This window comes from Podarcis erhardii (genome assembly GCF_964252035.2).
Source record: "Podarcis erhardii genome assembly, chromosome: 2".
Classification (NCBI taxonomy): domain Eukaryota; kingdom Metazoa; phylum Chordata; class Lepidosauria; order Squamata; family Lacertidae; genus Podarcis; species Podarcis erhardii.
Window position 1 is genome coordinate 117,966,750 of NC_138498.1, and position 13,620 is coordinate 117,980,369.

General features: G+C 47.2%; 2 protein-coding genes across 5 annotated transcripts in view; both read left to right on the forward strand.

Annotated features, from left to right (window-relative positions):
* Window positions 1–13,620, forward strand: part of LOC309336608 (uncharacterized protein) — a 135,820-nt gene that overhangs the window by 2,207 nt on the left and 119,993 nt on the right. For 2 of the 4 annotated variants that reach the window (XM_081852626.1, XM_081852628.1), the window contains 4 exons: window positions 1,626–2,253; window positions 4,951–5,077; window positions 5,872–5,991; window positions 6,228–8,333. In XM_081852626.1, the coding sequence (XP_081708752.1) occupies window positions 1,626–2,253; window positions 4,951–5,077; window positions 5,872–5,991; window positions 6,228–7,582 (2,230 nt within the window). In that variant the 3' untranslated portion in view covers window positions 7,583–8,333. Of the gene's footprint in view, window positions 1–1,625; window positions 2,254–4,950; window positions 5,078–5,871; window positions 5,992–6,225; window positions 8,334–13,620 lie in introns of those variants that run through there. The other 2 variants (XR_014154055.1, XM_081852627.1) reach the window with 2 other exon arrangements.
* On the forward strand, window positions 11,047–12,289 carry SURF2 (surfeit 2). Its single transcript, XM_081853893.1, has one exon. It carries the CDS (start codon window positions 11,062–11,064, stop codon window positions 11,902–11,904), a length of 843 nt encoding a protein of 280 aa, XP_081710019.1. The 5' UTR covers window positions 11,047–11,061; the 3' UTR covers window positions 11,905–12,289.

The following is a 13,620-nucleotide window of genomic DNA, read 5'->3' on the forward strand; positions in this document are numbered from 1 at the left end:
AATTATTGTTATTGTTATGATTTATTTCAGTTCTATGTCGCTTTACAGTTTTAAAGAAAAAGATCTCGAAGCGGTTTACGGCACATTTAAAACATCAAGTAGAACAATCCAGGATAAAACGTTGCTGAAGAATGTCAGAGGTAAAATACCTTCAGGATATCAAAATAAAACATTGGAAAGGAGGCCAGCTCCGGAATGCACTTTTAATGCAGCAAAGATAACAACAGAAAATAAATTGGAAGCATTTCAAAAGAAAACATTACTAAAGGAAGTCAAATGTAAAATGCATGTTCAAAACAACAGTAAATGCAGATTTTAAAATAAAGTAATATGCCCAAGTGTCCCCAAAAAGTTATTTACCAGTATGTATGCTGCTACTGTGGCCTGTGTTTTGTTAGCCCCAAAAAGGGAAAATGAGCTAGGTCCCAACTAAAGAAGAATGGCAACTCAAGTTGACAGAATATACGCATAGCTGTCAACTTTTCCCTTTTCTTGTGAGGAATCCTATTTGGAATAAGGGAATTTCCCTTTAAAAAGGGGAACAGTTGACAGCTATGAATATACGCAGCTTGCAGACTTAACATATAGAAAAAGATCGCAAGAAGAACATACGTTTAGAGAAGATTGGGAAACATTTATTGAATATATGGGGAAAGAATTGTGTATATCTGAAAACGGTGGCAGCGTTAAGATAAATTCAACAGTGTAAATAAGTTTAGACGGATGTAATAATGGAATACTGAATGGTTTAGTTTACATAAAATATGCAGGGATTTATGATATGTAAAATGAACCATGGAAAGAGAAGGGATTGATATTATAAGGATGTTAAAATGTGTATTTAAAATTGCTAAACATAAACTTTAATTTTTTTTACAAAAAATAAAATAAAATAATATGTTAACACCATAAACTTTGGTGGTTTTGCAGCTACTGGACTTTTGCACTGACATTTCTCTCTCCTCACCCCATGTTGGTTGGTTGGGCATCAGCACAGCTAACTCAGGTCAGTTCCAGGGTTTCTGCTATGCTGTTACCTGAGCCAACATAGTTTTCAGAAAAAATTCATTGAGAGTATATATCGTTGTAAAGTTAGCTGGGATGAGATTTCATTGCAATCTGATTTTGATCTCAAAGTCCCATAGATTCCCATGGGAGACAGAAGCAAGTTTTATTTTGAAATCTTTCAGATAATATTTTAGTTTTCTGTTATGTGGCTTTGGCTGTAAAGTGGTACCTCGTATTACATACACTTCAGGTTACAGATTCCACTAACCCAGAAATAGTACCTCGGGTTAAGAACTTTGCTTCAGGATGAGAACAGAAATCTTGCAGCGATGGCGCAGCTGCAGCGGGAGGCCTCATTAGCTAAAGTGGTGCTTCAGGTTAAGAACAGTTTCAGGTTAAGAACAGACCGCCAGAACGAATTAAGTATTTAACCCGAGGTACCACTGTATAATCTATATTTGACTTCAGATTGTTTTATTTATGTTTTATTGAATTAATATGCTGTAAACCGCTTTGAGATTTTTCTTGAAAATATAAAGCGGTATAGAAATTAAAAATAAATAAAAATGTTTCTAGTCTCTCCTAACCTTTTTAATGGTGCTTACTCCTTTCCTTAGGGAGAAGCTCACCGGGAACAAATTTGGGCCTCTTTGGCCTGCGGTGTGTGTTGTTTTGAGGTGCCCAACTACCCTTCCAAAAGTCAACATTGGACGAATGGTCACCCCGGTCACAGACGCCCGGCTTGGCCTGAGACACAAAATGGCCACTGAGCAAGGCAGCGCCAACACCCCAAGCTTCCAGTTGCCGGCAGATCCAAAGGTGGGGACGAAAATGGCGGAAGAGGAGCAGGCCAGCTACCTTGCCGGCAGGGCTGCGGGTCCTTGCATTCTTCAAGCCGGGAGCATGTGGGGCCTTGAGAGGAGAGGTGGGGAAGATACCCCGAATGGGGTCAGCAGCGTCTCCAACACTTGGCATCAATATATCCGGCCATTTAGCCACCACGAAGCCGAGTGGCCGAGACAAGTTTGCCGGCAGCTCTGGGAGCTGTGCTGCCGGTGGCTGAAGCCCGAGAGACACGGCAAGGAGCAGATTTTGGACCTGGTGGCCCTGGAGGAGTTCCTGAGGGCCTTGCCCCCAGAAATGCAGAGCTGGGTCAGGGCGATTGGGCCAGAGGGTGGCTCGCGAGCGACGGCGGCCAACAATTTCCTCCCGAGGGAAAGAAGCAGTGAGGAGCAAGAAGAAGAGGTAAGAATGGTTTGCTGCAAGGAATCTGAAGGGGCTGAGAAGGTAGGTGCAAGATCATAGAATCCTAGAGTTGGAAGAGACCACAAGGGCCATCGAGTCCAACCCCCTGCCAAGCAGGAAACACCATCAGAGCACTCCTGACATATGGTTGTCAAGCCTCTGCTTAAAGACCTCCAAAGAAGGAGACTCCACCACACTCCTTGGCAGCAAATTCTACTGTCGAACAGCTCTTACTGTCAGGAAGTTCTTCCTAATGTTTAGGTGGAATCTTCTTTCTTGTAGTTTGGAACCATTGCTCCGTGTCCGCTTCTCTGGAGCAGCAGAAAACAACCTTTCTCCCTCCTCTATGTGACCTCCTTTTATATATTTGAACATGGCTATCATATCACCCCTTAACCTCCTCTTCTCCAGGCTAAACATGCCCAGCTCCCTTAGCCGTTCCTCATAAGGCATCGTTTCCAGGCCTTTGACCATTTTGGTTGCCCTCCTCTGGACACGTTCCAGTTTGTCAGTGTCCTTCTTGAACTGTGGTGCCCAGAACTGGACACAGTACTCCAGGTGAGGTCTGACCAGAGCAGAATACAGTGGCACTATTACTTCCCTTGATCTAGATGCTATACTCCTATTGATGCAGCCCAGAATTGCATTGGCTTTTTTAGCTGCCGCCTCACACTGTTGGCTCATGTCAAGTTTGTGCTTGCTGACCACTGTTGTGCCGTTCCTTTTTTTCTCGATTTTCGGGAAATGGGTGCCGTTCCTTAAGTAGCCAAAACAGCACCACCCACAAGGGGGAAGCAACAGCAGGCTTAGGTAACCCCAGTCTATCCACAGAAGTACAAAAAGGCTTTATAGTGGTACCTCTGGTTACATATGCTTCAGGTTACAGACTCTGCTAACCCAGAAATAGTACCTTGGGTTAAGAACTTTGCTTCAGGATGAGAACAGAAATCGTGCTCCGGCGGCACGACGGCAGCAGGAGGCCCCATTAGCTAAAGTGGTGCTTCAGGTTAAGTACAGTTTTAGGTTAAGAATGGACCTCCGGAATGAATTAAGTTCTTAACCCGAGGTACCGCTGTATAAGGGGGTCCGGAAAACCTTGAAAGGGGAAAATCTCAAAATATTCCCATAGAGGAATGAGCGTTCTTAGGTGACATTTGAGCCATACCTCTGAAGCGCTGAGACACCACTTTAGACGGTCATGAATTCGCCCAAAGAATCATGGAAAGTGGGTTGTTGTTTTTTAGGATGCCCGGAATTGTTAGGGGGCAATTCTGGGCATCCTAAAAAAAAAAAAAAAACCCACTTCCCAGGGATGGTAGGATGAAAGGAGTCTGTCAACTTGCCAAGGAACTGATAAGGTTCATTATTGAGTCATCTGCAGTTTGACAGACCACTCTTCTTCCCAGGGTGAGAGGAAAAATGGCGAAAATGGGTTATTGGGACATAGTGACTTTTGCAGCTATTGTTAAAGTTGCAAAACAACGAAGCACGTGACAGAGCGAGGGAGAAATTTATGGAACAACAATAAACAATAGAATATCAGCTTTGCCCAAGGCATGATGGAGAACAGCAACAACCAGGGGGGGAGGAGAGAATAGACATAATACTTTACAAGGACAGGAAGAAATAACATGGACAGAATAATTTTCACACACAGGAAGAACAAGGTTATAGTTTGAGCACCTCACTTGTAGTTTTATAAATCATTTAATGTGTCAACATGAATAGAAGTTATTAATATTGCAGCTGTCGTATAATGGGATTATTATTATGACTGGAATGTAATTGAAATTAATAAGATTTTGGAACGCAGAAATCAAGAAACTCATCAACCATCAATTTAAGCATGTGGGGGGCCACTTTATCTAAATTATATAATTCAGTATTTGAATGATAGGTATTGGTAATTGTATTGTAAACTGGCATCGTTATAATGAGGCTATTACTGGATTGTAATGGAAAACTAATAAAAAGTATTATTTAAAAAATAAGAAAAAGAATTGTTAGGGGGCCTCTATCCCCATCACAGAGCTACTGTAGCTCTGCCTGCTTTCTAGTGGATCTTTGCATTAATAATAATAATAATAATAATAATAATAATTTATACCGCGCCCATCTGGCTGGGCTTCCCCAGCCACTCTGGGCGGCTTCCAACAAGATATTAAAATACAATAATGCATCAAACATTAAAAGCTTCCCTAAACAGGGCTGCCTTCAGATGTCTTTTTAAAGTCTGGTAGTTGTTGTTCTCTTTGACATCTGGTGGGAGGGCGTTCCACAGGACGGGTGCCACTACCGAAAAGGCCCTCTGCCTGGTTCCCTGTAACTTGGCTTCTTGCAGTGAGGGAACCGCCAGAAGGCCCTCGGCGCTAGACCTCAGTGTCCGGGCAGAACAATGGGAGTGGAGACGCTCCTTCATGTTTACTGGACCGAGGCCATTTAGGGCTTTAAAGGTCAGCACCAACACTTTGAATTGTGCTTGGAAACGTACTGGGAGCCAATGTAGGTCTTTCAAGACCGGTGTCCATGAGGACTAGAACCCTAAACAAGCGAGGAAGCTGTATTCTTTGCTCAGCTCCACATCCCATGCTTTTTCCTATGCTCCCTGCAAACAGTGGCACAGCCCTCGCTTGATAAGAGCTGAGAGCAAATGAGAAATCGCGCTGCTGAGAAGTTGACGGTGCTCTCTCCTTTCAGGAGCAGGTGACTTTTGAAGAGGTGGCTGTGTATTTCTCCAGCGCGGAGTGGAGTCTCCTGGATGCCGGCCAAAAAGCCCTGTACAGGGAAGTTATGCTGGAGAATTACGGGAACGTGGTCTCCCTGGGTAAGGACGCTGTTCAAAAAGCACAGAATATGAGAACTGGTTATTGGTTTGGTTCATCTCAAGATGTTCTTGGCAGCTAAATTTCAACACCTTCCCTGCTGGGGGCAGGAGATTCATAATCCACCTGACCCCCACAGATGACACTTTCATATTTTAAGCTCTGTGATAGCACTTTAAAGAGTCATGGCTGCCTCCAAAGAATTCTGGGAGCTGTAGTTTATTAAGGGTACTAAGAGTTATTAGGAGGCCCCTATTCCCTTCGCAGAGGTAAAAGTCCCATAATTCCCCGGGAAGAGGGCTTGATTGTTAAACCAGTCTGGGAATTGTTACTCTGTGAGGAGAACAGGGGTCTGCTGTCAGCTCTCAGCACCCTTAACCAACCACAGTCCCCAGGATGTTTTGGGTGCAGAAGCTGTGGCTGCTGAAGGGATATAAGAATACTTTAAATGTATAGGGGAACGCGGTCGGGGTCAGCTCCACGTTTGAGGGCGGACCTGGCAAAGTGGGGAAGAGTTGCAGCTCTGTGGCTGAGCTGAAAGTCTCAGTTTCAATCCCTGGCACCTCCAGCCAGGATTAGGACAGGCTCCTTGCCTGATTCCCCGGATAGTTGGTGCCAGTCAGTGAAGACAGTGCTGAGATAGATGCACCCATGCATGAGGTAGCTATCCTGTGGAAGAGCCTAGCCACTTTTCTGGTGTCTGCAGAGGGCCAGTAAGGTTGAGTGGAGCCCTTTTTGAGAAGTCACAAAAGTAAAAAGGTTGTGTTGATGGTTTTTTGTTTTGTTTCCTCTGAAGGACTTTGGCTTCTCAAACCCGAACTCGTCTCCTGGCTGGATGAAGAGGAAGAAGAAAGTGAGATATTTGTCCAGGGAGCTGCTGAAAGAGAGGAGAGATCAAGAGGAAGGAGTTCTTTGGGTATTTATTTATATTCACTCTTATTTGATTTACACGCTGCCCTTTAATAGGTTCCCAGAGTAGCTTACAGAAAGTCCAAACCACACGAAAACTACACACACACACACACACACACAAAATGCTAAGCTATCAGCAGAATTAAAACAAAACACCAGGCAGCATTAAAAAACAACCAGACAGAAGATTTTAAAAACCAACGAAAATCTTATGTCACAATTCTCTGCTTCTTCCGGCAGGGGTTGAGAAGGGGTATGAGAAGCAGACAAATGGGCCGGAAAGTTCTAGAGACGTGGAACTGTGTGGTGAGGCTTTGTTGAGAAGAGCTGAGCCAGAAGATGTGCTCGGCAGCGCATGGGCAGGAGACGCCAAGGGGCAACTGGGGAGCCGCTCGCATGAAAGCCAAGTCCAGTTCCTTAATTGCCTGGAAGGCTACGGCAAGCCTGAGGATTATTTAGCCCAGCTGGGAATCTTCCAGAGCGAGGGAGCTTTCGAAAGCATGAAGGCCTTCATGCAGAATCCTGACCTCCTTGTCCCGAACCAAGCGAGTCTTCCGGGACGGAGGACGCACCAGTGCTTGGTGTGCGGGAAAAGGCTGGCCAGCCGAGGGAAACTCATCATCCACGAAAGGACGCACACGGGAGAGAAGCCGTTTGCCTGCTCCGACTGCGGGAAGTGCTTCAGCCAGCAGGCGCACCTCAGCGGCCACCGAAGGACCCACACGGGGGAGAGGCCCTTCCAGTGCGCCGAGTGCGGAAGGAGCTTCAGCGACAGGACCTCCTTCAAGAGGCACGAGAGGATCCACACGGGAGAGAAGCCCTACGAGTGCACCGAGTGCGGGCGCCGCTTCAGTGACTGGACGGCCGCCAGGAGGCACATCGCGGCCCAAATGCGCACCAAAGCCCACAAGTGCGCCGACTGCGGGAAGGGCTTCCAGAACCCGGAGGAGCTCTTGAAACACGAAGAGGGCCACCCGAGCGACAAGCCGTACACGTGCTCGGTCTGCGCGCAAGGCTTCAGCAAGGCGCAGTACCTTTTCCGGCACGGCATAACGCACGTGAGGGAACGGCGCGAGCAGCAGCAGCAGCAGGACCAGAGAGGCTCCCCTGGCGAAGCGGCCGCGCGGGAATCACTGGTGTGCGCGAGGGAGGGGCGCGAGGGCCGAGGGTGCAGCGAAGGCTCGCTCGCCAAGTGCGCCCTGAAACGTGCGGGAGCCGGGAAGGCCTTTGGGTGCTCGGAGTGCGGCCGCAGCTTCAGCCAGAGGACCAACCTGGTCATTCACTGGCAGACCCACACGGGGGAGAAGCCCTACGAATGCGCCGAGTGCGCGAAATGCTTCGGCACCCGGACGTCCTTGCGGAGGCATCGGAGGATCCACACCGGGGAGAAGCCCTATCAGTGCTCGGACTGCGGGAGGTGCTACAGAGATGGGACGTCCTTCCGGCGGCACAAATTGACCCACACAGGCGAGAAGCCGCTTCCGGAGAGCTTTCCAGCTCCAGCCCAGCTCATTAAACAGGAAGAAACCCATATGGGAGAGATTCTCTGGGGCAGCCCCAGTTGCAGAGAAACTCCAGCTCAACAACCGTTCTAAAGGAGGAGGCTTCCGAGAAGGAAGTCACATAACAGCAGGGGAAGGGAACCTGTGGACCTCCAGATATTTTTTCCCCCCAATTATTTTTGCTGGGCTACAACTCCCTTCCTCCCTCACCACTGACCATGCTGGCTGGGGAGTTGGAGTCCAACACAGACCTAGAGGGTCATTGTGTCAATGAAATACAAACTCTTGTACAGTGGTACCTTGGGTTACAGACGCTTCAGGTTATATACGCTTCAGGTTACAGACTGCTAACCCAGAAATAGTACCTCAGGTTAAGAACTTTGCTTCAGGATGAGAACAGAAATCGCGTGGTGGCAGCAGGAGGCCCCATTAGCTAAAGTGGTACCTCAGGTTAAGAACAGTTTCACATTAAGAACGGGCCTCCAGAACGAATTAAGTTCTTAACCCGAGGTACCACTGCATTGGGGTAGAAGCTGTTTCTTATAAACCTGCCACATCCCTTCAGACCGCTTATCCATTTGAACTCCCCTTAGCCGAATTGTAGTTCAGCAACATTTAGAGTGCTCACAGCAGGCCCCCCCCAATCCCTGGTTTCACCTTTCCTCGAACCCCCAGAATGTTCTAGCAGCCCATTCCCGCCCCCCAAGTCATAATTGTTACGTTTCAGAACTTTGGCCATATTTACGCCACACATTTTAAGATGCCATGATAGCACTTTGAAGTGTCATGGCTTCCCAAAAATAATTTTGGGAGCTGTAGTTTGTTAAAGAGTTGTTAGGAGACCCTTGCTCCATCCCCAGATGTAAAAATTTAATAAACAGTAATAATAATAATATGGGAATGGTAACTGCATGGGGAATACAGTGGTGCCTCGCAAGACGAAATTAATCCGTTCCGTGAGGCTCTTCGTATAGCGGTTTTTTTCGTCTTGCGAAGCAAGCCCATTGACAGCTTAGCGGATTAGCGCTATTAGCGGTCTAGCGGCTTTTAGCGATCAGCTGAGAAGCGGCTTAGCAACCTAGGAAAAGCGGGGAAAAAGCGGGGAAAAACCGCAGGAACTCACAAGATTTTTTCGTCTTGCGAAGCAACCCCATAGAGAAATTCGTTTAGCGAAGCGCCTCCAAAAAGGAAAACCCTTTCGTCTAGCGGGTTTTCCGTCTTGCGAGGCGTTCGTCTTGCGGGGCACCACTGTAGTGGGGTCTCCTATCAACTCTCAGCACCCTTAGCAAACCGCAATTCCCAGAAGTCTTTGGAGGGAAGCCATGTTTTTCGAAAGTGCATTATAAATGGATTGTGTGCAGGTGGCTTTGGTGCAAGTGCCTCAGTTTGAATGTGTTCTGGCTCAGTTACAAAGCAGCCTGGTATCTATAGGCAAAGACCGCAGCTTCTGAAACTAAGGAAATCTGGAAATTAAAAATAAAAAGATATTGTTTTAAAAGGGATGCATATTACATCTTGTTTTGCCTCTACGATTTGAGTATGCAGCAGAATGGGGGCTGGGGCAAAACACCTTAAAAGAACAGGACAAAAAAAGTGGGAAGGAGAGGCACGCTCTGGTGTTCAGGGAAGCAAAATTCTTCATTGCAGCTTGCTCTGCAGGTTTTGGAGTTTAAAACTCCTTCAGGAGCTCTTGGTGGAAACAACAGGAAATCAAGCCTTGTGAAGAACAGTTGAGAAAGTTGGGTATGTTTAGATTGGATAAGACAAGACTGAGAGGAAATATGATCGCCATCTTCAAATTTCTCAAGGGCTCTCACATGGAAGAGGGAGCAATATTGTTTTCTTGTGCCCCAGAGGGTAAAATCTGAAGCAATGGCTTCAAGTTACAAGAAAGGAGATTCTGACTAACATCAGGAAGAACTTCCTGACGGTAAGAGTTGTTTGACAGGGGAACAGTCTACCTTTTGAGGTGGTGGACTTCCTTGAAGTTTTTAAAGCAGAGGTGTTGGATAGCCATCTGTCATGGATTTAGCTGAGATTCCTGCAATGCAGGGGGTTGGACTTGATGACCCCTGGGGTCCCTTTCAGCTCTATAATTTTATACATACAGTGGTGCCTCGCAAGACGAAATTAATTCGTTCCGCGAGTCTCTTCGTCTTGCGGTTTTTTCGTCTTGTGAAGCACCCCTATTAGAGGATTAGCGCTATTAGCGGCTTAGCAGCTGTTAGCGGCTTAGAAAAAAGGGGGGGAGGGGAAAAACTCGCAAGAACTTGCAAGACGTTTCGTCTTGCGAAGCAAGCCCATAGGGAAATTCGTCTTGCGAAGCACCTCAAAAGACGGAAAACTCTTTCGTCTAGCGAGTTTTTTGTCTTGCGAGGCATTCGTCTTGCGGGGCACCACTGTAATTCTATGGATCTCAGAAGCACCTCCCTGGCTGTTAAAGGTGGCTGCGGCTGTGTTTAACGCAGCACACCTCCCACTCTCCTTTAAACAGCTGCCTGACATCTGCGCTGCTGTGCTGTTGTACGTTGAAGATAGCTTGTCCCCCGAGAGGTAGTCATATGAACTTGTAACGACAGCCCTACGTTTTTATGTATATAGGAAGACATTTCCAGCCGCGGGAAATAACTGAATATTATGTACTACTGGTATCCATGCCTCACATTTCTGGAAACAAAGTTTTTCATTTCTGATATTCAGCCCATTAGGAATTTTATTTCACTGAGTCCCAGACCCGTTTTTAAGCACGTGCGTTGTAGGCAGTGCATTTTAATGCACCACAGTCACACATTTCCCTGTCTGCTACCCTGAATACCGGATTAAAAGGAAGCAAATGCTCTCCAAATGCAACATTACGGCGGTGATGGGTTGCTACTTTCATTTTCAGTCATGGGACTGTTTAAAGAATATTGGGAACCTGCTGTTTGTTAAAGGTGTTTGTTGGGTGATCTCTATCATTCTCACAGATCTATGGTTTTCAGAGGGGGTTAACTATCAGTCCCTCTTATTACTTATTAAAATTATTAGCTGTTTTTTGACACAGCAGTTCAAAGCGACTTAAAATGTTTTAAGCAAAAACACGCATATACATAAAAACCAGCATTTTTTATAAAAAAAAAACTAGAATAAAATATATTTCTTTAAAATAAAATTAAAAAATCCCACCCAGGCAAAAAGTTAAAACACAAAGGATTGAGGAAGTGCTTCTGCCACAAAATGGGGTGGGTGGGTTAATGGATTATTTTTGTTTTTATTTTTATTACGTATTTTTTGTTATTAGATTGTGATTTTACATGGTGAATTACCCTGTGACCTGCAGGTATAGGGCAGTATACAAATTTAATCAGTAACAATAAACAAAGCACACAGGGAACCCCTTCGCCGCCTAAGTCTTTCTTTCGCCAAGATTCCTGTACGGAGTTGTCACCCAAACATCATCACCACCATTATTACTATTACTATTATTGAGAAACCAGCTCCTCACGCACACAGGAGAGAAGGACGCCTCGTGATAAACCCTCTCTTTTCGCCCCGCACATGGCTCAGGTGAGGGCAGGGAGCCGGAAGTGTTCATGAGTGCCAGGCCTGCGATCGTTTCCCGCTTCTCTAGGAGCGGCAGCCTGGGCGGCCCTGATTGGCTGCCGCCGCTCCTTATTTCCCTCGCGGCCGCCGTAGCCCCTCCCACAGCGGCCATGTGCGAGGCGGCGCGCGAGGGTCCGGCAGACGCCGTGCGGCGCTTCTTGGGGGAGCATCCCGCGCTGCGCCTCCTGCCGGCGGGGGACAAAGTCCGCTGCGCCCTGACCGGCCACGAGCTGCCCTGCCGGCTGCCGGAGCTCCAGGCCTACACGAATGGCAAGAGGTACTCTCGGCTGGTCCGGGCGGCCGGGGCGCTGGACTACGGCGAGTACGGGCCGCACATCGTGCCCAGCACCAAAAGCCCGGGGCAGCTCTTCTGCAAGCTCACCCTCCGCCACATCAACAGGATCCCGGCGCACGTCCTGCGCCACGTGCAAGGCCGGCGCTATCAGAAGGCGCTGAGGCGGTACGAAGAATGCGAGGAGGAGGGCACGAAGTACGTCCCCGCCTGCTTGCTCCGGAAGCCCCCTGCCACCCGGGGTGATCCACCGGCAGGGATCCACCGGCAGTCCGATCGGAAGGGATCCTGGGAGCACCCGTCCAGCAGCGAGAGCAGCGGAACGGACGACAGCATGAGCGACTTGTACCCGCCTGAGCTTTTCCCGGAGAAAAACCCAGCAGCCAAGGGAAGGAGCGGCGACGCAGAGGGGGCAGAGCCAGCGGCGGAGAAAAGTGTCGCGGGGGGAGAGAGAGGGGACCCCATGGAGGTGGATTTGCAAGCAGGCACCAAAAGGGCGAAGAGACAAGCAGGCCCCCGCAAGAAGAAGTTCAAAAGATGAAATCGGAGCTTTGGGAGAGACGTCAGTGGGAAGGAAACGTTTCTTGACACCACAAAACACCGATTGTGTGGGGCGAGGGGCTGGGGAAAGAAGACTGGTTTCGTCTGGCCTAATTCTGACCCCCCCTCACCCAAAAAATATGTATGTCTAGTGGCTAGGAAAACAGCTGGGAAATAGGCATCTTCCCATGTGTCAGGGTTAAGTGCATTGGTTGAACAGTGTTCAGTGAATTAGTTCAGAAATCTTGGGTGATTTCTAGTTCATCGGACCATCTTCGGTCATGTCACAATCTGAGGCCCATGGCATTCTTTCAGAAATCCAGCCCTTTGGGCCTTTAAGTTTACAGATTGCAATTGTTGGGGGGAAATAAACAATTCATACTCCACTCTGTGTGCGCCAATGTTTTATTAGTCTTAGTATATTTTATACTTCAGCACAGCAGCATGTAAACTTCTGAATACTTTTGGGGGGAGATTGCCAAGGATCAGGGTTTCCTAAACTTGGGTCTCCAGCTGTTTTTTTGGACTACCATTTCCATCATCCTCGACTACTGGTTCTGCTAGCTAGAGATGATGGGAGTTATAGTCCAAAAACAGCTGGAGAGAGACCAAAGTTTGGGAAGCCCTATTTTAGATGAACTGTGAACTTTGTTTTGTAACGGGTCAAACTTGAACTGGAATGAATTCCTTTTTAAAGCAAACTTCAATTGGTGCATTTGTGACTGTGATTCTATCTGGTTAAGGGAGGGGGGAGCAAATGGGCTCTGCAATAAAATGTTGCGGTGTGGAGAACTCCCAGTTCAGGATTTAAAAATGTAATAAAATATTAGGAAAAATGGAGGCTGGAACCAGGTCTGGGTAGTTTGTCACTGCCTGCAGCTTCAGTGACAAGTCAGAAAATGCAGGAAAACAAATCAAGAGTTATATAATTGGGTGGGAGCTGGAAGGCTGGAATAAAGCTTACGAAACTGGCAGTAAGAAAACATACATACACAAATCTGCTGTTCTTTCGAAAATATTTTTTTTATTTGTGGATGATGTGTTAAACCATAAGTACAGTTCTGCACAGGCTGTGAATGTAGGCACACCAAAAAGAGAATATGAGGAAAGACACAACTCAAGTCTCAGTTTTTAAAAATGCAAATTTCTAGTCCTTGTGGATTCAGAGGTGCTTGAGAGACACTGTGGGTGATGCTTGCTGAAATCACAGAACCCAGTAAGGGTCCTGCAGGGTCCTGCATATCTCCTCCCTTCTCCCCATAATTTACCATATATTTTTGCAAAACAGAAATAAACTGCGGACTAGGTTACGCCAAGCAAGGTGATGATTTATTCAGGTAGCAAAACTCCCCCCAAAAGTTCTAGAATTTTGACTACCTGAAAGCAAATCCCACCCCCCTGTTGTCATCGTTTAGTCATTTAGTCATGTCCGACTCTTCATGACCCCATGGACCAGAGCACGCCAGGCACCCCTGTCTTCCACTGCCTCCCACAGCTTGGTCAAACTCATGCTGAACCCCCCCCCCCCCGCAAATATTTATTTCTCCATGGATTATACATAGCTTCAGAAATAGGGAATAATTCAACATGGACCACACCTGCAAGTCTCTCCCTCCTGAACCACCAACACAGTGCTCTCATGACTGGGAAAGGAACAATTCTTCAATCCAACATGAGCTTAACAGGAGTCTCTACCCACACCTGTTAAAAAAATGGT